A 26,785-nucleotide genomic window follows, 5' to 3' on the forward strand; every position below is an offset into this window, starting at 1 on the left:
TTATTAAGAGTTGAGGATGACAAACCAGTGACAGATGCACTTCTTAGAGGAAATGGAAAGATCCGGGTTTCTCTTTCCATCTGTAGTATTTTGCAGTTTACACGATTGAGGATGAAAGGATAGCTATAAAATTTATTTAAATTTTACTTCCAGGCCAAATAATTGTGAACTTGGGCTTTGGAGTTAGAGAGACCCGGTTCAAATTCAGCTCTGCAGCAACTTATTACTATATGATCTTGGACAAGTTACTTAACCTATTTATAAGGCTCAGTTTTTTTCAGCTTTAAATTGGGTGTAGGAATAGAACTTACCATTTTGGGTTGTCGTGGGAATTAAATTGATATAATGCATTCAAGTGTTCAGTAATTATGCCTAGCACGTGGCAAGTAATCAGATTCCAAATATTTTAAGTTTAAATATTTAAAAATCAAAAGTCTCTGTCAATTACCCAATATAAAACACCAAAGGAGAAAAAAAATCAGGCTTCATTTCTGTTACAGGATGGCTCCCAAACATGACTGATCATCAGAATCATTTTGAAGGAGGTGAGTCATGGGGACATCTGGGGGAAATGTGTTCTAGGCAGAGGGAACAGCAAGGACAAAGACCCTGAGTGGGAGCGTGCTTGGCATATTCAAGAAACAGCAAGAAGGCCCATGTGGCTAGGGGAGCTTGGGGAGATGAGATCAGAGAGGTAGGGAGACCAGATCACTTGTTATAATCCTTAGTAGGTTTTGAACAGATCATTTTTGCTTCTGTGTTAAGAACAGACTGTAGAGGGGCAAGGGAGGAAACAGACACCATGCAGGAGGCTACCCCAAATAGTCCAAGCAAAAGACAATGGTGGCTCTGACTAGGGTACAAAGTTTCTTTATGGGATGATGAGAATGTTCTAAAATTAGATTATGATAATAGTCACACAACTCTGTAAATATACTAAAAAACTTTAAATGGGTAAACTTTATGGTATGTAAATTATATCTCAATAAAGCTGTTTAAAAAAAAGAAATGGGAAAATGGGTCTGTCCAAGGAAAAAACAAAATAATTGACAAACGATACTGAGAGCTTAGCTGAGATCGGATAACATAAATCTGCAGTGGTATCCTTTTGCATAATTGTATGGTTTCTTCCAACACAGTTACTGCTCAGTGGATGCAGTATAAAGGCAAGGATGTAAGGCAATTCAGGGTGTTCCTGAGATAGAAGTTCAGGTGATCAACCAATGAGAGGCCTCAGAAGAACACAACCTGGCCAGCACCTTGATCTTGGACTTTTAGACTCCAGAACAGTGAGAAAATAAGTTTCTGTTTTTTAAGCCACCCAGTCTGTGGTATTTTGCTGTGGCAGTCCTAACAGACTAATGCACCATCATAGTATAAAACTACTAAAAATGTCAACTGTGAAGAAAAGGGCTAGCTGCAGGCCTACAACCCATTCCCTCTCTACCAGGAATCAAGACCTCAATCAAATTTTCATTTTATTTATTTTGGCTGTGCCACGCAGCTTGCGGGGATCTTAGTTCCCTGACCAGGGATCAAAAACGGGTCCCCTGCAGTGGAAGCTTGGAGTCCTAACCACTGGACCTCCAGGGAATTCCCCAAATTTCCATTTTAAAAGTGCTAATAATATTTACTAGCGGAAAGAAAATGAAAAATTCTTCTCTCTCAAAAGCTTGTAGCAAGACGCACTTGGTCTATAGAGATGGCTTACTGTAAAACCTGGAATTTATGAATTTATGAGGCATGGTTGGCTGGAGAATGAGGCTCATCATTTAAATTGTGTAATTAATGAGGTATAAAAAGAGGACGATGCAAAACCAAATGAGTCCCTTTGTTTATACAATGTCTCTGAAAACACTGCCCAGAAGGAAACTGTCCTTTAATCTGGAATTCAAAATGCACCGTAATGAGGGAGAAAAAGGGCATTGTGGAGCTAAGCGTGGTAATGTTGGACTTCTCCAAGAGAAGACTGTTTCACCTGTGCCTAGTGATCGCCCTGTATCCTTTAAATCATTAATCAAATTTGGTATTGGCTACGATCTATGACTGATGAGTCTGATTTGACAAACTCTTTGGGTTAACCAAGACTTTGCATAGAAAAATTATTTTGCACTTCTTATTAACTCAGAAACATTCCTGTTTTAAGGTCTATCAATCCAATTTGATAAATGTATACTTCAGATAGAATAATTTGATAATATGAAGGATTAACAGTCATATAATTGAAATAATCTCATAAAGGGACATACATGAATTTATTTGAAACTTTATTATATAAATTTTCATTTCTTTTAAAGATTACAAAACCTGTTCTGTGACAGGAATACAAGCAATATTGTTCCAGGATTATTCATGGATACATCTGAAAGAGCTTTGATTACACATTAATAGTATGATTTGAAAACTTCCCAGATTAGACTCTTAAGTAAAACAATTTAAAGTATTCAGTGATATTTAATCCTTTACAAGCATTTCGTAATTATGGCAGCAGGGCCAAGCATCTGATGCGATTTAACCACCAATAAAAGGTACAATACATATGAACTCATGATATGGTGCCTTGGGCTTCTGGCATGCCTTACTAGAGAGAAACTAGTATAAAGTAAAATCATATATAATAGTAGAAAAATATTTGTGATTTTTTTCTTTTTTAAAAACTGTTTAAGTAGATACCCATCCCTTTCCCACCCATGGCCAAAAATGCAAAATAATTACATCCCTTAGGTGTATACCTTCCCTTTTGCTTAGGGTAAGAGTTAAGATAAACATAATACAGGTATGTAATTTTAAGAGTTAAAAACTCATCACCCATAATCATTAAGGATGCTAAGGAATGGCAATACCTTGAAGCTTTTTTTAAAAATTAAAAAACAAAGCCTTAGATGGTAAACTACACTTAGAGAAACGCAAACCAAAACCTTTATCCTTATGCCCTTGCTTTGTATTTAAGTTCTATTTTAAGTACTTGTTTGAAAAACTCAGTATACAGTTCACTCAGTACTATAGTGATAATAGGAGTAAAGATTTTCACTTCCATTAGATATTGAACTAAGCTACTCAGAGAGGACTATTATAGCGACTCTCTTCTCACATACGTTTACATACATTGTACTCAAATGGTATGTGCTCTAAAGAGGTTTTCTTGAGGTTTGCACCCCTGAACTTAGTCTCTAAATTTTCCTTTCCACTAATCTCTATTCAATGTCATATACTTTGCTAGTTGCTCTGGGAGAAGTCATGGACATTTAAACAGCTTATCATGCACTTCAAGGTTATATGGCAAAATAATGAGGAAAGTGCCTTAAGAGGTAGGAAGTAGGCTCTCATCCCAACCCTTGGTATGCCCTGGTATGAACAGTTAAAAGACTGGAATCAAAGTGGTAAATGTGAGACTGATAGTAATACAAGGCTTAAGAAAATTAAGTCGACTTAGTTACTAGAATTCTTTGCAAACAGTCACATCGGAACCAGTTACAAGTCACTCGATCACACAGAATACAGCAGTGTCAAAAATACATAAAGCGCACTGTAGATACAAATTCTTCTTGGCCATCCATATTTAGTTATTATCATTCTGTAGATTCTTCACTAGAAAAAGTGGTTAAGCGTGGCTCTGCAGAATACCACACTCCCAAGAAAGCGAGTTTCATTCCTTCATTAACTGGTCTCCACCAATGGTCACTTGGGGAGACCAGCAAAATGTAAGCAATCTGGAGGTGAAAAGAGGACTATTTTCATTAATTGAAATAAAAATGCTGAGTTAAGTCAACTTATCTGTGAATTAAATAAGGCTCAAAGTATACATCCAGTTTGTTAGTCACATGGAGTTGGACCTTTCGGAGGGACAGAACTCTAGGACTGGATTGAAACCTCCTGGTTTAAGCACCAAGGTCAGCCATGGAACCCATCATATCTGTTCGTCACAGAAAGCAGACCTTTTCTGACCATTTACATTCCTGAGATATCTGTCCTAATGCCTTCATAAATCTCAAATGCTGGATACCACCATAAGAGAGAATTCTCAATAGTAAAGAAGACTGAAAAATTTTAGCTCATTTATAAAGGCCAGGAAGTAGAGAAAATCAAAGCCATGTTGAAATGTGTATTGCTGACTTTCATGGTGATGCACATCTATACCAAGCCCCCAAATCTTGAACGCTTTTCTGCTCTCACCTGAGGCTGGACGTACCCCAGCCTCTTTCTTACCCAACCCATGCTGCCCATTCATGAAATCTTTCCTGGGCTGACGGTACAGGGCACAGCTAACAGGCTAGCCCCACCTCCCAAGATGTCCCCTGGTCCCAACAGCAACCACTTCTTAAAAATAGTTGGGAAATGGTTGGCCCAAACCTGCTCTTTGCAGCCCACTGTGTGTGAAATGTAGAATCTCTACTGCATACACACCACACCCTCTCCAGATACTCACTAAGTGACTTTTCCCACACGTCTCCAGCCTCACAGCATCTTGATTCTGTGCCCTGTCAAAATTATTATATTTTTGGACTTTTGGGGTTGCTTGTGAATAAATGAATCCATATCAGATCTGTTAAAGTGAAGGGTCTATTGTACTTAGAAGACATATCTATAAATTAGGAGCTGAAATGACTTACTTATACGACAGCTTAAAAGGACAAAAAACTTACCTTAATTTAGCATCATCACTTGAAAGGGAAGCTAGAAAACACATGGTAGTGTGATCCATATTTTCCAGTACGTGCTTGGTAATGTTAAGTCTACCATTCTGGATATTATTGTGGATTATAAGCTAAGAGGAGGTTTGTAAAAGTGGCCTGACAGTTTAGTTCCTTCTTTCATATTGAAATATCTTTCAGATTGAAATAAAACCTCCTGGGAGAAGCCCTGGTAACCAGCAGGACTAACTGGGAAAGGGCCTCACTACCACAACTATAGGGGCCAGGAGGAACTGGACTTGGAGAAATTAATGGAAAGGTTATCCCAGCACAAGCATTACATTTAGAGCACATTGTTGGCCAAGTTTGTCTGCTCTGTCAAAGGCAATAGGAACACCAGAATCACAGATGAAATAAATTATACTCGTGAACTGCTTTTTAGGCAGAAAGCCTCCAGTTTTGTGAACATATAACTTGCTTTTCTCCAATAAAACTGGCAGCTGTACTAGGCAAAGAAGGCATTCATATACTAGTAGAGGACTGCCCCAGGAAATATATAGTTTTTGAACAGCTCAGTTTGTGGTCGAGTGATAATACGAGGGGAAGGCAGCACGGTGTTATGAGGGAAAAAAACTGAAAGGGAAGTTAAGGATTCTAGTCTTTGCTTTGGGTCTCAGGTTCTTTACCTGCAATATGAGAAAGTTGGACTAGATAATTTAAAAGCATTTACACATTTACTTCTGGTTCTAAAAGACGATGATGGGCAATACACCTAAGCACTTATGGAATAGTGTTAGTGTCAAAAATCTGAAAATGCTATCTTTTTTCTGCCTAGAGTTACATTAACATTTTAAAAGTGACAAAAATTTGGGATGACCATGGTTGGGAACACTTAATAGAGGAGAAAGAAAAACAAAGCTTTCTTTCCAGGCATTGGAAAGCAGCTGTTAATAGTTAGCATCCATATACTCAAGAATATTTAAAAACTTTCTCCATCTAGATCTTCTGAAATCCCTCCTCCTATACATTTTTTATTTAGAAGATAAACTTACATTTGCTTTCTATGCAATAATCATTTTGTGTCACTTGGGCAAAAGGCATGATAGATTTCCTCTTTCCCTTTAATTGCACAGAGGAGAAATTAAGGAATAATGAGCGGCTTCCAAGATATTTAGATAAACCATGCTTTCCTGGCTTTGTACTCTCAGGGGAAGATTTGAAGCTTCTGGCAGGAAAAAAAGAGTTCTGATGTAAATGACTTAGTACATGACTAGGAAAGATCTGTTCAGGCACATTCTTGATGAGATAAGTTAAATCACCTTTTCCTTGCTCATATGTTTTTCATCTTACATATTGATGTATGCTAGGTAGCTTGGCAAAGATACAGGTAATAATGGATGCAGAAGTTTCTTTAATGATATTGTGGAAACTAACAAATTAGATGTAGATAATGAATAATCTAAGCAGATCCAGTGACCATTATGAAAAGTGATCATTTCTGAAGTTAAAGAAAGCATTATATGAAACTAACACAATACTGTAAATCAACTATACTCCAATAAAAATTTAAAAAAAAAGAAAAGAAAGCATTATATGGCTATAAATCATCAGGAGGAATTCAGAAAACACTCAATGCTGAACATTCACTTAGCCTACCTCAGCTATGATTGATCAAGAATGTTTTATTCCCTAGAATAAGAAAGTTTAAGTCCAATTTCATAGAGAGGCCTGTGGCCTTTATTACATTCAAATTAGTGTTTAATATAGAGCATCTTAATGGGATAGAATTATGATTTACTTTTTTTCCCCAAAAAAGCATACTTTTCCTGCAGGTATACAAGAACAGGTATCCTGTTATTCATAGGCTAAATTCTGCAATTTGATCTATTTAAACATGAAATATTCAATGGGACTTCAATGACCTGTTGCTAAATTTTCCTTCGCCAGTCTCTTCACCATGCCTCTTAAAGGCCTTTGATGTATATTGGGAAAAATCCCAAATTTATGTCAACTACTAAGAATGGATACTATTTAAGATTAAAAGTGCAAGGACTACTTCCTTAATAAAGGAAAAAAGACCCTAAGGAGTTGCAAAGTATATGGACTAACTTCACAGGTGTACTCTTGATGTCATACCACACACATATGATAACTTTCTTTACCATAACAGCTCTCTAGGTTAGCCTGACAGAGCACCTGACTTTAAGAAACAAACGAACGAACCAGTGAAACAGACATGGGGAAAGATATGTACATTTTGGAAGTATTACATTCAACAGCTGTTCTACAATCTGGCCATTTTTAGGGCTGTCCAACAATACCGTTAATCCAGGTGAACTATTTAACCAGAATTCATAGTCAATTGATTAATAATAGATTCCAAGTTAAACAAGGCATGTATACATTAAAGAAAGCAGTACAGAAATGTACTGTATATGAACTGTTTACAAAAACATACAAAATGTTGGATGGCACAAGGGATACAGTGCTAATATAAACGGATTGTTTAAGCTAAGTGCTTAACATAAACTGTCCATCCCTATAACTAACAAAGAATATTTAAGGGACATGAAATATCTCCTATAAAAATAATGCTATGTGGTGTAGAGTACTTTATTCAGTGTATTTTTAGGTGGTATTCATGTGTTCATTATTCTTCTTGTTGATTCAGTGAATATATCTTCATCATGTTTCCATTTTCAATTCAGCCGAAGCTCCAGGAAAATCTAACCTGCTAACAATCATTTAAAGCGAGAAGAGACGAAAGCGGGAGAGCAGCAGGAGCAGCAGCATTATGGGTACCAGCTGGGACAGTGTGTGCCTGCAGGTGTCTCTCAGATATGTGCTACCTGTCGCCAGAACTTGTGCTATCAGCTTACACCATGGTACCAAATATCTCACTGAGGTCACTTCACAGGGCTGTAGAGGTGATTTTTTTAATACCTCTCCGCTGAGCAAGAGTAGAGCGGCCTACTGGTTCCAAAACTGGTGACTGATTACGGTTTAAAGCAGAGTATGTAGCTGCCATGGCACCCTGAAAACAGGAAAGAAAGGTCACAAATAATGACAATGGGTAGTCACCTGTACACAGAATATGAAATGATTTTTTCCCAGATATTTTCTTCATATGCAAATTTATATAGATTTTATTAGGCTCATAATGAAAATAACCACACAGGTCAAATCCTCTGATTTAACTAAAACTGAAGAGGCCAATGTGGGAGGTTGAAATTATCGATGAGAGAGGACACAGGTGGGCTCATAACAAGCAGTCCTTACTTTTCTCAGGACTATTAAATTTGTTTTTCCTTTGCAATCCTTTACCATGAGAGTCAGCAAGGCATGCTGTTTTAGAATTTGTATTTTGCCACTGCTGACAACCTCCAAGAGTCTGCTTTGGGTTGTGCGTAAGAAAGACAGGTACAAAGAAAAGTTAGGAAATCCATAAAGTTTATCTGATTGATAAATTCAGAAATCATTCCTAAACTGGTTTTATTATGCTATTTTGGCATGCCTTGACTTTTTCTTTTCTAAATCACCCACTGTAAGAGATTCCCACGCAAGAACTGGATGCAGGTTGAGAGGCAAAGTGAAAGGGCAAGGTGCTGTGGTACGGAGAGGGCGTCTCATAATCTCTCCTGGAGGACATGTGGCACACAGTGCCCAAATGGGCTGCTCACCTTGACTAGATGCGGTGCGTCCTGTCTGTTTAGTTGGTATTGCGGCAGTTGGTCCCAGTGGACGATCCAAGGATGTCTGAGCACAAGGGCAGCAGTCAGTCTCTGATGAGGGTCCACATGAAGCATCTTTGACACCAGGTCCTACAATGGGAAAAAGAATAATAAAATAAACTTAAACCTTTGTTTTTCCATAGCACCTGATACTGTTGAGTATTCTTCCTTGGCTTCTATGACACTATTTTTTCCCACTAGCAGACCTTTGGGTGCAAAGCAATTTAGTCAATATGACAATTTGTTTAAAAAAAAGCAAAAACTTAGGTCTTTGTTTTCTCCTCCCTGAGTAACAGTAATTTTGGTGTATTACAAAGGGTAAATTTACCACATTTTATGTATCTTTAAGGACTTTGGCTCTTTTTTTCCCTCAGATATTCTGAGTTTTCTACATTTTTGTGGATTTATTTATAAGTAATTTTCAGCTACTTAAGACGTTTTTGTGCTATTGGTAATGCTGAAAAGCAGTACATAACTGTTCAATAACAGGAATTAACTTGAGGGCTCTAAATGCTCCCCTCAAAGATTACAGAGTTATTTTTATTTTTTTTCTACTTCCCAATTTTGTGGGTATTCACCGTATTACATTATACTTGTAATCACAGGTCTTAACTGGACAAATTAGCAAACGTTATTAGTAATCACATGGCATTCATAAGATAGGCTGTGAGTTGGATGCAATTTTTTGTGCTCTATTTGTATCTCATCCTCACCTGCCTTGCACTCAAAAAAGCATAATAAAATGCAAGTGAATGAGAACCAAATTATAAAAATTATAGAGATAACCTCGACTTGCTTTAACTTATTAAAAAAAGCAGGCAGTATGTAAACTCTGATACTTTCTACGGTAACATTACTTGATATGCTTGACAACCGATCGTGACAAAGTTTTTGGTGGACTCCAATGGATAAGAACTACTACTTCACAGAGTGACCTTGAAAAAGGAAAATCTGATCACTACAATGCTTAGTATTTTTCAACAGTTCCCCAATACTTAGAGTAAACTCCAAATCTTGAGCATGATCAACAAAGCCTTCCATAATTGGGGTTCATCGGCTACCCTCTCACGTGTACCTGGTACTAGTCATACCAAACTCCTTGCACTGCCCTGGAGGCATTCTGCCATTCCCATTCCATCAGGACCACGCATGGGCTGATCCCTCAGCCTGGGATGGACTACGTCCTTCTGCTTCCCAAAGCTGCGTGGCGAATCCCTTCATTGCTTCTGGAAAGCTTTCCCTGAAATTTTTCTGATCAAGCATCATCTGTGAACTTCTTTAGCATACAAAACAGAGCATTGTAACAGCACATGTGACACTGTACTGTATATTTTTGGCTATCTCCCAACTAGACTGTGAGCTCTCTGAGATCAGGAATTCCATCTGAGTCACATCTTTTATCCCTGGAGCCTTCACTTATTAAGCACATTGTAGGTGCTCAATACATGAATTAAAAAGTAAACAAGGGGCTTCCCTGGTGGCGCAGTGGTTGAGAGTCCGCCTGCCGATGCAGGGGACACGGGTTCGTGTCCCGGTCCGGGAAGATCCCACATGCCGCGGAGCGGCTGGGCCCGTGAGCCATGGCGACTGAACCTGCGCATCTGGAGCCTGTGCTCCGTAACGGGAGAGGCCACAACAGTGAGAGGCCTGCGTACCGCAAAAAAAAAAAAAAGTAAACAAGTACCCAGGAAAATGAATTATCTGGTTTAAAAAATGTTATTGTTAAACAAGGGGAAAGGCTAACCTATCACTTTAAATACAGTTACAAAACTAAGTATTATCTACACAGGCATTAAGCTGGTCAACTGAGGCTTCATCTCTACGCCAAAAGTATCTATAAAAATTTCTGACATACCCTATTTACTAATGCAATCACCTCAACTCAAGCACCCACCTCTAAGCAAAATGAGCCAGCACTTTTTACCAATATGTATCTTCCTCATCTCCTCTATGTTTTCCTTATTTTGAAATGAAAAACTTTGCTCTTCTTTTTAAAAAAGAATTTTCTCTAAATAAAGTGAAACTAAAAAAAAAAAAAAAAGTGAAACTAGAGCAGGGTTAGAAAGCAAATCAGCGTTATTCAGGGGATGGCAGGTCTTCCAGCGAGAAAGGCTTTCCAAATAGATTTCAAGCAGACATATAAAACTAAATTACTGTCTACTGTGAAGAAGATTGACCCTTTTCTTCATAATATGGACCAAAAATAGAAAATGGTGTAGTTATTCTAGGGAACAAGGGCTTTGGAATCAGCTATTTATTTTTGAGCATCCACATGTGCCTGGTGTATAACTGAGGATAAGTTCACACTAAAATTCTGGGCCTTGGTTTCCTACTGTGAAATGGTGATACTACCACCTATTTTACAGGGTTGTTAAGAGGATTAAATGGGATAATTTAGGTAAAGTGCAGTGTGAGGCACAGAGGAGACACACAAATCATGAAGACCACCACCATTATTATTCATCATGTTCATCAGCAAGAAGTAGTTTGAGATATATAGATAATAAAGCCAAACCAATATATTCTGGGAAAGAAACAAAATTAGTTGTCAATTTTTGAGTTTGAGTTATTTGGTAACATCATTTCAATACAACTTTATAAACAAGTTTCTAACTGATATTATTTTTTCTCACTAGGGATTATGAAAAATTATTTTCTCAAAAGCTTTTAATAGGAAGCCATACTTACCTTTGCTGTGTCTGAAACAGAATTCCAGTAGCCACCACTGAGTGAGAATTTTCCACTTCCTATCCGTGCCAATATTTCCTCTGGTGTATCATCAGGGCCATTTGCAAATGGAGTGTAACTAATTTATAATAGAATTAAAATGCTAATGAATAAAACTTCTTTTTTGGTTGGTAATTTTTATATTTATTTGCAGTAACCAAAAGTACTCTAAGTAGTTCATTTAATGTAATACTTTATTAAAACCTACTAAAGTAAAAAAATAACAACATGAAGCTTCATAAAGCACCAGGTCAAGATATAAGTTATGAAATATTAATTTAGATTTAATACACAATAATATAAATATGACACATTATAGAATAAAATATTTAAAAGAGTATATGGGGCTTCCCTGGTGGCGCAGTGGTTGGGGGTCCGCCTGCTGATGCAGGGGACGCGGGTTCGTGCCCTGGCCCGGGAGGATCCCACATGCCACGGAGCGGCTGGGCCCGTAAGCCATGGCCGCTGAGCCTGCCTGTCCGGAGCCTGTGCTCCGCAACGGGGGAGGCCACGGCAGTGAGAGGCCCGCGTACCGCAAAAAAACCCAAAAAAACAGTGTATGTTTATGACATAACTAGACTACAAAAAAGATATGGAAAAAAATCAACTTATGACCTCAAGACATTAATAACACTACACTACAGAAAACAGTAATGATATAGCTATAAATATGAGAGAGAGAGAGAGGGAGATAGGAGGATTGTATTATTAAACAAGATGAGAAAATATGGAAGGAAAGATATTACAACATAGAGATTGAAAAAATAAACCTAGATAATTTAAACAAAATATTGATAAATAAATGCTTACAACATATGGTACATACTCACCCAGTGAGCATTGTATAGAGGAGGACACCAAGACTCCATATATCACAAGCCGCATCATAGCCTTGTCGTTTTAAAACCTAGAAAAAGTAAAAATTAGTATTAACACACTGCTGTTTATTATATAGATTTGGATAGGCTGTGAACTGAATTATATCTCCTAAATCAATGCACACAAGAAAAACAGAACATGATTAACAAACAAGGCAATATAGTAATCCTATTCTGGAACCTTCTACTACTAATAATTCATATAAATAAATTTAATTTTTTTTTGGCATTTTAAATCTTTTTTTTAAAAGTTATTTTATTTTATTTATTTTATTTTTGGCTGCATTGGGTCTTCGTTGCTGCAAGCGGGCTTTTCTCTGGTTGCGGCGAGCGGGGGCTACTCTTTGTTGTGGTGTGCAGGCTTCTCATTGTGGTGGTTTCTCTTGTTGGGAGCACGGGCTCTAGGCGCGTGGGCTTCAGTAGTTGTGGTACACGGGGCTCAGTAGTTGTGGCTCGCGGGATCTAGAGCTCAGGCTCGGTAGTTGTGGCGCACAGGCTTAGTTGCTCCGCGGCATGTGGGATCTTCCCGGACCAGGGCTCGAACCCATGTCCCCTGCATTGGCAGGCGAATTCCTAACCACTGTGTCACCAGGGAAGCCCCCGGCATTTTAAAGCTTAAAACTTTATTTCCTTCTCGGTGAACTAACAACTGCTTGGGACTCTGGCCATGGACCTATGTCAGACACGTTCATAGGTGAGAATTGTATAAATTTAAATTTTGATATTCAAATTAATTTACTGAATGCTGCTGTGGCACACAGTGGACTATAAAAATAAATTGAAGGTAAATTTCTTATTTAAATGTATTTATATTTTGTATGGGGCTGCAGAAACGATTAACATAAAACAATTAAGAAAACATATAACTAAGTATAAATGGTATAGTGCAAAACTGTTCTTTTATATATATATATAATTTGATTTACTCAAGCATTTAATAATCACCAACTATTATCAGGCATAAACTGTGACAAATACATTGTGACCACCTAGAGGGGTGGGACAGGGAGGGTGGGAGGGAGACGCAAGAGGGAGGAGATATGGGGATATATGTATATGTATAGCTGATTCACTTTGTTATAAAGCAGAAACTAACAAACCATGGTAAAGCAATTATACTTCAATAAGGAAAAAAAGCTGTGACAAATACAAAACAATGGTTTTCCTTAAGAAAATCAGAATCTGGCAAAGGAAATAAACATATACATAGTTAACAATTCAACATGATAAGTATTCTAACAAAACTATATGTGTAAAGGATATGAGTACAAAGATGAGGAAGCAATTCATTCTTGATATGGGGAGAGAGGGAAAGCTAGGAGCAGCCTGCTTGTATTGGGCCCATAAGTAAGAATTCAGGAGGCAAAGTGAAGAGGTGGGGGAGGGCAGAGGACACTCAAAGGGCAGAGGCAAGAGAGCAGAGCCTGCTTAGTGCCAGGCAAGTTCAGTGTGGCCAGATTTCCAGACAGGGGATACTAGAGAGACTGAAGGGCTTTTTAAATTATTTATTTATTTGGCTGCGCCACACAGCTTGCGGGATCTTAGTTCCCCGACTAGGGATCAAACCTGGGCCCCAGCAGTGAAAGTGCTGAGTCCTAACCACTGGACCGCTAGGGAGTTCACTGAAGAGCTTTTTATAAAAAGCTTGTTAAGTAATCTAGATTTTTTTCCCTGCAGGCAATCAGATGTTATTGAAGCATTAAAGAGGAAAATAAAATAAGTGGATGTGTATACCAGAAAGATAACTCAAGGCATAGAGGAAATGCTGGCAAGAAGAGAGAATGGAGACAGGCCACCTCACAGGAGGCAATTTGTAAGGCAGGACATGAAGGGGAAGACATAAAGATAAAATGGGAAGGACTTAGTAAAGATTGGATGTATAGGGCTTCCCTGGTGGTGCAGTGGTTAAGAATCTGCCTGCCAATGCAGGGGACACGGGTTTGAGCCCTGGTCCAGGAAGATCCCACATGCCACGGAGCAACTAAGCCCATGTGCCACACCACAACTACCGAGCCTATGCTCTAGAGCCCGCGAGCCACAACTACTGAGCCCATGTGCCACAAATACTAAGCCTGCACTCTAGAGCCCACGCACAAGAGGAGCCACTGCAATGAGAAGCTTGTGCACCGCAACGAAGAGTAGCCCCCGCTCTCCACAACTAGAGAAAGCCCGCTTGCAGCAACGAAGGCCCAATGCAGCCAAAAATAAGTAAATAAAATAAATTTTTTTAAAAAGAAAAGCATTAAAAAATATATCTTACTGTATGTTATACGGCAAGATAAAATTTAAAAAAAAAAGATTGGATGTATGGGGTAAGGGAAAAGGGGTCTACAATATTTAGGAATCAGAATGGAAAGGATTTGGCAACAGACTAAATGTGGAGAAATAACAGAGAAGGAAGATTTCAGGAGGACTTTAAAGTTTTAACCCAGATGACTAAATGGTAAAGAGGAGACAAAGAGTTAAAGAGGTCTAAGGACAGTATGATCACCGAAGATTTCCTGAAGGAGAATTTAGAGGCAGGGTCTAAAGCAAAAAACATTCCAAAAACCATTCCAGTGTGCCAAGGCATAAAAGCTACATGGTGATTTCAAGAAGCAGACTGCTTATATGAAGCAGGAAACAATCATGAGGAAAAATTAGATGGCTGGATTAGGGGGCCACGCTTGGACACCAATGTGTGTCAGAAGCTGTGGATATGTGGACAAAGAAGAAAAGAATCTGTCCCTCATCAGTTCTAGTATCTCTGGGAGAACAGACTCAAATAATCTTTAAAAAATATTTTTCTATCTAAAAAGTAACAAAATTACAAAAAGTTTGGAAAACAGAGGGGGGATCCAACTATCTTAACATTATCAACTATTACAATTTTTGTGAAATATCTAGCACATGGTAAAAGCATAGACTTTGCAGCCAGGTTGCCTGGGCTCAGATCTAGATCTGACCACAGGCAAATGACATCACCCCCTCACTGTGCACCTAGTTTCCTATAAAATGCAAATAAAAGTACTCACCTCACATAAGTTATAATGAGAATGAATTATTATATATAAATTATATCTCTGAGGATGAAATCCGTTAATACATGTGACTGGCACATAAGCCCTATATTAGGATTAACTATTGTAGTTACAATTTTTTACACAGTGATAATCAAAAGGCAAGAAATTTTGAGGGCAAAGCAGTGGATTTTAGAGTTGCTACAGTGGGGAACTGCAATTTCTTAGGAAAAGAAGCAACCTGATCAAAGCAGTGCTTGAAGAAGACTTCAGCAGCTTTGTAGCTTCTTTGTGGACTGATCACAGAACGACAAAAGGAAGCAACGCGCACCTAGGCTGCGGCAGTCATCTGGGGGTGTGGTGAGGGAAGCAGGGGCTAGGATGGCAGTTCTGTGAACAGAAGAGCCCCGAACCGGTTGCAGGGGATAAAAGAGATGGTACCTGGTTATACAGCTAAAGACAAGAAGAGCCCATGGTGTTTTAGCCTTAGAAATACAAGGAAGATGGTGACAAAACCAGGAAATTCGAAGGGTGTTAGGAAAGGGGAAGAATAAGCTAGTTTCCATTTAACTCCATGCACTGACAAGCACAGAAGTGTCAGTGATAGTAGTTAGCTATAGATGTGTGATTATGCAGAAAGACAGAAGTCAGAGCGGGAAAAGCATTATAGGTAGTACTGGATTGATGACAGGATGAACTACCAACAGAAGAAAAAGGGCTGACATTTTATTCTAATTATTTGCTCAGTAACTAACTCTTCAATTAAACAACTATTAACTATTCTATATTAAACACAGTAAATGAGTTTTTAAATATACTGAAATATTGCAAGCAAACTCTTTCGCAATTACCTCTGGTGCAACAAAATTTGCAGTATAACAAGGAGTCATGAGAAGACCATTTTCTGCTCTTAGCTGTTTGGCAAAGCCAAAATCACAAATTCGAATAGATTCCGGATTGCCAGATTCATCCACATAAAGAATGTTGCTAGGTTTCAAGTCTCTGTGAACCACCTAATTGAAATACAAATTAAAGAGGTGCATTAACGATACATTTCCATTATGGAAAATTATTTATTCACAAACTGTCAAGCAATGCACTTAACAAGATGATGGGTACCAACCTTTACATTATCCCAACATTATAAAATGCTGACAGTGTAATATAACTGCAACACAGAACTGGGGCAAGGAGAGGAGGAAGAAAGAACAGTACTTACCTTCCCCCTCTTTGTCCAATTAAGTAAGCGGATTAAGGAAAAATGCAAATAGCAGTAATATCTGTCTCCAGGTTATTCATCGTTCAACAAATATTTATGGAATGTGTATCATGTACCAGGGTATTATACAAGGAGCTGCAGATACTTTGGTGAACAAGACCTGTAAGATCCTTGCCTTTATATGCTAGGAACTTAGTAGTAAGGGAGGCAGAGAATAAATAGGTGAGAGATGGGGCATAACTCGGGCGGGTCAGGAAGGGTCTCTAGAGGAGGTAACAACTGATCCAACATCTGAAGAACAGAATGAACAAGCCAGAAGAGTGGGGGTAGTCATTCTAAGTAGAGGGAATGGCGTGTACAAGGGATGAATACAACAAACATATACAGACAGGCTCAATGGAACAGGCATGGGTTTTAGGAGTAAAAAGGAAAAAAAACTCCCAGATTTACGTAAGTACTGGCTACTTGATATCCAAGTAACAAAGTCACAAACACAAAAAGATACCATTCCTTTAGAGTTTGTATTACTTTCCCCCTTTAATCACCTACTTGAATACTTCTTTTATCATAAGCCTCTCTGACACTCCTTATTAGACTTATGTGTTTCCTCCATCACCAAATTCTGAGTCTATGTTCTAATCAATAACCTCAGTTTTAGGTCCTAACATCCGGAACACTATTTCTCCAGAACATTTTAATAACTAATTACTGCTGAGGCACTGAGAAAAGAACATAGAAGAGTTAGATGACTGCAAACTCACAAATTCTTCAGTGAAAACTGAGTTCTACCAATTTCCAATCCCAGTACTAGGCAAATCTTGAGCAGCTACAAGTCAAGAAGCTCTAGAATTAAATTAACACATTTCATTTGTTAGCTTCTAGGGGCAAAGAAAACGAGAATAACGTACTGAAAATAAACTCCTTAAGAAGAGATCTCTTATTCTTTTCTTGCTTCCCATTCCTCTTCACTCCTCTGCTGTCCTCCTTTCCTTCCTCCCCTCATCTCTCCTTTGTTCCCCTTCCCTCCCAGACTTCTCTTCTTTTAAAAATATGATTTTTTTTTTTTTGCCACTTACTAAAAATCTATATGCAGGAAGAAAGGAGGAAAGCATCCACCATCCAGAAACCAGGTGGCTATTTGGCCTCATCTGTTTGAAGGATTTCCTTTTATAAGTGAATACAACCCATGACTCTCTGGTTCACTTCTAAACTCGAAATGGGCCCAGTTCTCAAAAGTACACAGTGGCCTAGCAAAAACGGTGCTACATCTTCCAGGTCACAAACTCTCACTCACTTCTTGGGAAGCATAAAAATTTAATGTTTATAAACAAGCTAAAATTTCAAAGTAGAACTTCAAGCTCATGACATGTACACACTGCTATATTTAAAATGGATAACCAACAAGGACCTACTATATAACACAGGGAACTCTGCTCAGTATTATATAACAACCTAAATGGGAAAAAAATTTGAAAAAGAACAGATACATTTATATGTATAACTGAATCACTTTGCTGTACACCTGAAACTCTCACAACATTGTTAATCAACTATACTCCAATATAAAATAAAAAGTTAAAAAATTAAATTAAATTAAAAAAAGAAGGAAACAAAAAAGAATTTCAAGCTCAATGGGAGAAGTCTACATAGAGGAAGAACAGTAGGATAATTAAGCTAATATATTTTTCATTACAGGCATAAACTAACTTCTACCTTTGTAATTTCAGCTCAAACATTAAGAAAGAAAAGGTAAGAGAAAGAGTATTTGGTATTTTATACCAAATTTTATAAGATATTATACATATATGTGTGTGTGTGTGTGTGTATATATGTAAAACGTTAAAAAGACTTACCCCTTGTGCGTGAAGATATTCAACAGTTTTGGTTATAGTAAACAGGACAGCACTGGCCTCTCGTTCAGAGAAAAATTTCTGTCTAAGTATTTTATCCAGCAATTCACCCCCTTTCATAAGTTCTGTCACTACATACACATATTTTCCATCATCATATACCTGTAACATTTAACAGCAAAATGTAAAAAATTATGTGAAGCTTTACATGTGCTCAGCACACAGTTTGGCATAGTAAAAGAGAAATTAAAACTCACTTTATATACAAGGAAAATTTTACTTATCACAACCAATGAAGGATATAAAATTTGCAAACAATTTTATACACATAAAGATATTAAAATAGGAATTGATGAGACTGAATGTCAGAAAAATAACCTTTAGTTTCCTTCCGTGAACCTTAACTCATGGCTATCAAAATAAGTATGGGTATGGTATCCGAAGGGGCACTGAACTTCTGCTCTTAGGGTGTGTTCCTCTTGATCTTTCTACCTACTAATGATGAGAGGGACTGGTAGAAAGACATGCTGCTGTGATTTTCCTGGAACTTCTGCAACTGCAGAACTTCTGTATTTATACATACAGACAAAGAATTATTCTGGTTTTGATTAAATCGAAAGACAAGCTGTGGCAAGAACTAAGTAGGAAGATTAAGTAGCAAAGAGAAATTCCATTCAACCACGCAGAAGCATACCAATTTACTCCTAATGTCGAAAAAGAAAGCTCACTGTAATTTTGGATTTGTACTCTAGGCACTCCCAAACTGAAATAACCCTCTCCTTAAACTTCAGGCCCTTTTATTCCCCTCTTCTCATAGAGTTACTGCACACCTTTGCTTAGCTCCCTAACAGGTACCATGTATTAGGGCCCCAAATATGGAGAAAACAAGGTACCTGCCCTCAAAGTTTTTATTCTAGTAGGGAGAAACAGACATAGAAATAAGAGTTTAAAAAAATGTTGGAGATGCTGTAACAAAAGTGGGGATAATTTTAGAGACTTTGGAATTTGAAATGAAGGAAGGAGCAAAGATGTAAAAAATAGCAACAGCTTAGGGAGTTCCCCAGGCAAGGCTGAGAGAAAGTGTTTTCTACATTTCCTTTTTAATTTACTTGGCTGGATTCTTGGAGGTTATATTAATTAAAGAGTCACTTAAGTGAAATATTTAATGGGACTAAGTTAACATTCTCCTCTAACAATGAACAGTGATAAATTATTCTGAGGAAATTAGAGTTTCAGTTAGGAAGGCGAAGGGAGGATAAACGTTGGTATTCACAGAACCTCAGAGGTGAAAGCTACCTTAGGAGTCCTCTGGCTTAGCTGGCTACATGACACTTCTGGTCTACAATACCCAGACACGGCCTTTCAGCCTATGTGGGCACCATGAGCAAGAGAGGACTTAATGCTGCCTGAGGAGTTCGCACCCTTTGCCAACACCTCTGTTATGATGAAAGCTATAAGTAGCAGGGAAAGGAAACTTCACTTGTCTGGGGGGTGGTGATGGGCAGGGCAGGATTCCTGAAGGAAGTAATGCCTTAGCCAAGTCTTAGTTGTGTGGTAGTTAGCCAGGCAAAAAAGGGAAATGGCATTCTCAATTGAGTGAATCATAAATTCAAAGACAGAGCAGCAGAAGAAAACGAGGTATGTTAAGAAAAATTTGTACATACTTGAGCATGGCTGGAGCATAGGGTGTGTGAGGAAGTGTGAAAACTACTACAGATGGAGGAATGCAGGGACCAGAGGTGATGGGGAACATGAACTGTAGGCAGGGAAGTAACATGGTTAGATAGAAGGGACAGCTCTCTCTGGCAGTACTGTGGAAGACAGTTTGGGGAGCCTATGGAGCCTGAGACTTGTCAATCCTGAACATAATTAATACCCAAGTGTTCCAGTAAATACTGATATTAAAAGCAATAATGTAATACTTTTTTTTCTTAAAGGCAGAAAAATTAACTAAACATTTTTCTCTATAACTGGAATTATGCTATATATGTTGGCCTCTAATTTATTTTTTTTACTCACTATATCGAATTCTTTGTCTACCACATGATATGTGAAAACATTCCAAATATGAGTTAGACAACTGAGTCAAATGATCTACGTTAAAGAATCTACTTACATCCTTTAGAGTAATAATGTTTGGATGTTGTCCATAACGAAGAAGAATTTCAATTTCTTCTGTAGGGTCTCTCTTGCTTTTATCAATAATCTAAAAGGCAAATATTTATCATAAAATCTCATGAACTATACAGTATAAACGTTAAGTATTTACAGCTACAGGCTTAGGTGTTATTGTGTGTAAACACTGTATTTATAAGCCATTTATCAACCATTTTTATTCAAGTACCTGGCCAGACTGTCTAATCAAAATTTGAAAGCCAGTCTTGATATAGATGGCAAGGCTGTAAAGTAAACTCTACGCCATGAGTCACATTCAAACCAGGTCTGTCTAGTTTAAGTTTTTAGCAAGTTTAGGATTTAATAAAAACTCAAAAGCCTCAAGAAAAGGTACCAAGAACACAGTTAACATATCTTTCTTCCAGCCTTCAATGTCTTACACCTTTGGGAACGCAGTTAACTTTAAAAAAAAACAAAAATAAGATTTATTTATTTGTTTATGTTTGGCTGTGTTGGGTCTTCGTTGCTGTGCGTGGGCTTTCTCTAGGCGGCAAGTGGGGGCTACTCTTCATTGTGGTGCGTGGGCTTCTCATTGCGGTGGCCTCTCGTTGCGGAGCACGGGCTTCAGTAGTTGTGGCACGTGGGCTTCAGTAGTTGTGGCACACGGGCTTAGTTGCTCTGCAGCACGTGGGATCTTCCTGGACCCGGGCTCAAACCCGTGTCCCCTGCATTGGCAGGCGGATTCTTAACCACTGCACCACCAGGGAAGCCCTCAGTTAACTTCTAACCCCTATCAATACAGATAATTAAGAGCAAGATGTATTTATAATATCACCGTTAGCATTTGTTTATTGAATTTACTTTCTTTAATAAAATGCTTCAATGGAATATCCCATCAGTTGTAAGCTACTTATAAAAAATTAATAGTTATGTAGAACAAACTTTATTTTTGAAGCTAGGCAGAAAGCTAAGCAGAATACCATACCTAGAATTCTACTTGGCTAGAATGAAGTTTAATTATTACAATAAAGCCCTTTAAAATACTAATTTAGCTTTCCAACTCTTTTATGTCACCTGCTTCTTAAAAATACTTCTCTTAACGTTTTCATCTGTTAAAGTAACATTATATTTTTAAAAAGGCAACAAGGACTTCCCTGGTGGCACAGTGGTTAAGAATCTGCCTGCCAGTGCAGGGGACACGGGTTCGATCCCTGGTCCAAGAAGATCCCACAAGCCGCAGAGCAACTAAGCCCATGCGCTACAACTACTGAGACTGCACTCTAGAGCCTGCGAGCCACAACTACTGAAGCCTGCGTGCTCTGGGGCCCATATGCCGCAACTGCTGAAGCTCGCACGCCTAGAGCCCATGCTTTGCAACAAGAGAAGCCACTGCATTGAGAAGCCCACACACCGCAACGAAGAGTAGCCCCCGCTCGCTGCAACTAGAGAAAGCCTGTGCAGCAACGAAGACCCAATGCAGCCAAAAAAAAAAAAAAACTGAAAAGAAAAAAGAAAAGGCAACAAGTTTTCCTTTCATTTCATCCAAAATGTAGTCTGAAATAAATTTTGTGACCTTCATACTTTCAGTTTTAAAACAGCTTAGTAATTATGTATGCAATAAATACCCAAACGCTTCAGCATCCTAGGAAAGAGCTTGCAACTCTCAATATGAGCCAAATCTGCTATCTGAAATGGATTTAGTTGTGAAAACAGTTCTTTATTTGGAGAACAGGTAAGTCAAACATACAGGCGTCCACTGTGATCAACTGCAAATGATAGTGTAGAATCAGGCAAATGGATGATTAAGAAGAAAGGTCCATGGAATAGACATGCTGACTCAAGGGAGATGATTTGGGGTTAGTCTTTTGAAAACCAGAACACATTGGGAGGTTTTATTTTATTTTTAAAAATTTATTATTTACTTATTTTTTGGCTGCATCACATGGCTTGTGGGATCTTAGTTCCTGGACCAGGGATTGAACCCATGCTCCCTGCAGTGGAAGCGTGGCATCCTAACCACTGGACCACCAGAGAATTGGGGAGGTTTTATTTTGGGCAACATTCTCTCTGATCTGCTAATCTTGAGCCCAGCTTACATTATATCCATAACTCTGCTTGTGAATCTTAGATATGTAGTAATTTCAGTAGAATCAAGTGCTGGGATTGGTTTTAGGGATGTAATTTAAGTCACAAGAATCCACATATAGCTGGAGGATGTTCTCAAGGTTTTGGTATACTGCTCCTGGTTTCTATAATTTGAAGGGGGCCTCAGGACACTTCTGCTTTTTTCTGATGTGTTTATGGAGGCAAGATACATTCTTAGATTGCCTACCAAGTACATTATTCACATTCTCTCCTTTCATGTGTGCAGTTTGAAAATTTCTATGTACCCCACATTTCACTGAGTAGAAGAGCAAATTAAAATGTATTTCTATGGTTCATCCTTATAACTGACAGAATGCCTTACAGACACTGATGACTTTTTAGAACAATTACATCCAAGTTTAAGATAGCAGCAACCATTTTTGGGTGTGTCCTCCCAGATATTTGCTATGCATAAATAAAGCACATTTATTTTTACTTTTACACAGTAAAATCATATTAGATCTAGATAAATGGACAGACTGGTGGAAGGATAGAAGTAATAATAATTAATGCCACTTTCCCCACTAACTAAAAACGAGCTACCCATAGTTATAGACTAGTTCTAAGGCTCAAATTAAGTTGAAAGCTTTAGACATTACTTGAATTGTTTGTGATGGGAGAGCAGAGGCATCCAACTCAAGAAGTGAAAAGGCAGAAACTTGAATATAGTATTTGTTCACTTATAACTAAAGGTTTGGACTCGAACTTTATTATAGAGGTATGTGCCTTGGTTTTTGGCTTAGAAAATCTTTACTGTCTTAGGATGCTTGACGAACTTAAAACAGCTAATGATAATATATTTTATGACAGTGGTTCTTATTCTTTTATTGGTTCACAGATCCTTCTAAATGTGAAAGGTGGTATGAACATTTTTGCCATAAAAATGTAAACATACAAAATTTGGCATATAATTCCGAGGAACTCCCTGACATCTTGACCATAAACGGGGGACTTCTGAGAGTACACGGGGTGCTACTAAAAACCAGGTCAGGTGTAAAGTGGTACTGCCCTCCGCAAACTGGATGTATGCTGCCTTACCTTTTGAGCTCATAGGAGGATCTATGGTTCCAGATTAAGATCCCTGAAGATCACTAGCCAGACATTTATATCACCTTACCTTTTTATAACAAAAGGCACACTTACCAAAGAAGACTGTAATTTTTAACTGGTACTAGCATGCATGAATAAGAACTGTTAGAGGTGCATTTGAAATCTAAAAACACTTACCTTCACTGCAAACTCCATGTTTGTGGCTTTATGTATACATCTCTTGCAAACGGAGTAGGAGCCAACCCCAATATCTTCTTTTACTTCATATCCATCAGTAAACTGAATACTGTTCCTGTGTAACTGCTACAAACACAATTATAAATTGATGAAGAGCCCTGTAATGACTTTGGTACATTACATAATAGGGAAACATGTTACTCAGCATGCACTGTTGGCCTTAACTATAAATATAAATGAATTTAGTAAAAATAAAAATGAATTTTTCTGCATATATTCTTCTACAACTGTGCATTTCTGAAGTGTCTACGATACAATGCACAGCAAGAAATATGCCTTTAAAAAAAGCTTATGTTGAAAAGAAAAAACTGAATATGCACAACAAGAAACACAGAGCTACGTGATAAGGGGCCGACAGCCTTGCCAGTGGTTATGCCCCATTCTACTCTCCAAACGGCTATAGGTCTTTGAAATACCTTTGCAAACGGGGAGACATTTGAAACCTCTGGTATAGAAGAAAAGATTTAGGAGGATTCAGAATTAGAACATCTGGATTCGTCTCTCCGATGCACCGCACAGAAATCATAAACATACATTCTATAGAATTCATCACATGCTTGTCATAGTAAAAGGGACAGACTATTTCAACATGAACTTTGTTCAAAAAACAGTGCTTAAATTGGTTTTCTAGAAAGTGGAAAGCAAGATAACTGACTTGTGAAAAAAACTTTAGCGCAAAAGCAACTTAATCATCAAGCAAATTCAAGCACTAAGTATACCCTAAAAACAATTCAGTGCTTCAAAAGATGTATCTAGTTCCCTCTATGATTAAGAAGATGAATTAAATTTATCTTTCCATGATACTACGATGGGAAGAAATAAATCTAATGGTTTGTACTATTTGTGTTCCTCTAATAACATTTAATTTAGCAGTGCAGTCGCCTGCTACAAACACACACACTCAGAAACCTGCTTCTGTAGCTCCTTTTTCTCCCACTCTGATCAACAGATGGGATAAGGAGGGAGGTACCCTAAGGCAGTATCCATAACCATTTCTTCCTAATGACAATGGGGCTCCAAAAGAACAAGGACACAAAACTTGGAAAACTTAAAATTTAAGTTTATTTTTATTTCTTATATATTTCTATGGCAGAGGTTGGCAAACTATGGCCTGTGGGCCAAATCTGGTTCACTACCAGTTTTTGCTAAACAAAGTTTTATTGGCACACAGCCATGTTCATTCATTTACATACAATCTATGACTGCTTTTGTGCTACAATGGCAGAGTTGAGTAGTCGCAACAGAGATCCATATAGCCTACGAAGCCTCAAATATTTATTATCTGGTCCTTAGAGAAAAAGTCCGCTGACCCCTGTTCGAAAGTATCAGTGAACTAGGAGACCTCAGCTCACCACAGCTGATCTAACAGAGACAGAGGATGAAACAAATTAGGCCCAATAAACATTCTAAGGCACAGGAGACGAGAGACAACAAGATGGTGATACTTATCTCAACTCTCTTAGAATTCTACTTTCAAGTCAGATAGGTATCCAGGATTCTGGCGCATGCAACCTTTTCAAAGGTATATGAAAGGAGTTTCTAAGAGTAATGTCAATGATATAAAATGTATTTTAAGCTGCTCACTTAAGGTCAGCAGATCAAATCTAACATAATTATCCACACGACGAACTGTATCTTACAACACTTCAAATTTAAAATTACTTAGACATTCACTCACCTGAACAATTGAGTGCACACCAACTGTCTGCATAGCTTGGCTTTCATCATCTGAGGTAATAGCAACAAAACTAAACCCCCGAAAAAGCTGATGTGCATTAGCACTAGGTGGAATGCCAGGTGAATCTGAAAAGAATAATAAATTACTAAGAAAGTAATTGCTTTGAAAGGTAATTAAGGGAAGAATTGTCAACATTATGAGCGTTCTCACTTATTCTGGAATTCCACTTCTCAGGTATCCAGTGTTTCCAGGATAACTAAGTAAGGCACTGTATCAGATCTGTCCTGATGGCTTATTGCCATCAAAACTCTAACATCCTAGTCCCTCAGAGCCCAGAAAATTGCTAATTCATTTGAAGAATATACTAAATTAATGAATTACTGGGTTAATATATTCTAAATTAGCACTGTCCCAAAGAATTTCCTGCAGTGATGGAAATTTTCTTTATCTGTGCTGCCCAATACAGTAGCCCCTAGCCACATGTAGCTACTGAGAATTTGAGATGTGGTTAGTGTGACTAAGAAACAAAATTTTTAATTTTAATTAATTTAAATTTAAACAGCCACATATGGCTACTGGCTACCACATTGGACAGTGCAGCCCTAAATAATAACCTACCAATGCTATGGCTCCCGGTTAGGGGGAGATATAAGGTTGATCTGCAGATAATTTAGGAGAAAGGGATTTAGTCCAGTGGTCTCAACACATAATGTCAGAATCTAGAAATCTAAACTGAAGATAAAATTATTATACATGTAAAAGATCAAATTTATATATATATATATACACACACACACACACACACACACACACACACTAGGACGATCACAGTACGTAGTCCTTAAAATGTTTTATGACATGACATGTATTGTTATTCAAATTATTTATGTGGAATCTACTGGCATTAACAAAAACAGAAAAATACTTTCACAATACAGTTAATGCTCACTAAAAAAGAAATAATACAAGTATAATAATATGTTATTCATAAATATAAACATACAATTAGGCATACTAATATTTATAAACATACTATAAAGGCTAAAGGCAAGCAAAAAACAGGTAAATCTACTTAAACATCAACTCCACATAAAGTTCTCTTTTAATATCAGCTTAATATTCTCAGCAATATATATTGTTTAGTGAATTCTACATCAATGTGACAGTATTATACTGAAGACTTCTGCTAAGAGAACCTATCTGGGCAGAATATAATATAGAACTGCTCTATTCTAAGATTTTTCCTCTATCAGGACAAATTGTATTCAGAAAGCAAAGTAAAACATTACCATATATCATCAGTTCTATGCATATCACTGTCTATACATTTGATAAAATTCTGTTCATGTGTTAATCCAAATTTCTAAGGCTGTCTTACAAAAATAAACACCCATCAATGCTTAATATAGATTGTTAGACTTTTGGCTGTAAAGCTTTATAGCAAGGTTTGAATGATACACTCTATGGGAAATACACGCAAGTACATTTTCTATTTATTTGCTTGTCAATGATAAACCTGGGATCT

General features: G+C 37.8%; 1 protein-coding gene across 5 annotated transcripts in view; it reads right to left on the minus strand.

Annotated features, from left to right (window-relative positions):
- Nucleotides 1–2,256: 2,256 nt before the first annotated feature.
- The window catches only part of RPS6KA3 (ribosomal protein S6 kinase A3), a gene marked incomplete at its 5' end in the record, with an annotated part of 313,574 nt that continues 289,045 nt past the window's right edge, over nt 2,257–26,785 (minus strand). For all 5 annotated transcript variants that reach the window (XM_079910436.1, XM_079910440.1, XM_079910437.1 and 2 more), the window contains 9 exons: nt 2,257–7,665; nt 8,312–8,452; nt 11,051–11,168; nt 11,920–11,996; nt 15,818–15,979; nt 18,039–18,197; nt 20,152–20,241; nt 23,523–23,648; nt 25,261–25,385. In XM_079910436.1, the coding sequence (XP_079766562.1) occupies nt 7,543–7,665; nt 8,312–8,452; nt 11,051–11,168; nt 11,920–11,996; nt 15,818–15,979; nt 18,039–18,197; nt 20,152–20,241; nt 23,523–23,648; nt 25,261–25,385 (1,121 nt within the window). In that variant the 3' untranslated portion in view covers nt 2,257–7,542. The remainder of the gene's footprint in view (nt 7,666–8,311; nt 8,453–11,050; nt 11,169–11,919; nt 11,997–15,817; nt 15,980–18,038; nt 18,198–20,151; nt 20,242–23,522; nt 23,649–25,260; nt 25,386–26,785) is intronic.

Source organism: Stenella coeruleoalba, assembly GCF_951394435.1.
Source record: "Stenella coeruleoalba genome assembly, chromosome: X".
In the NCBI taxonomy this organism is placed as follows: domain Eukaryota; kingdom Metazoa; phylum Chordata; class Mammalia; order Artiodactyla; family Delphinidae; genus Stenella; species Stenella coeruleoalba.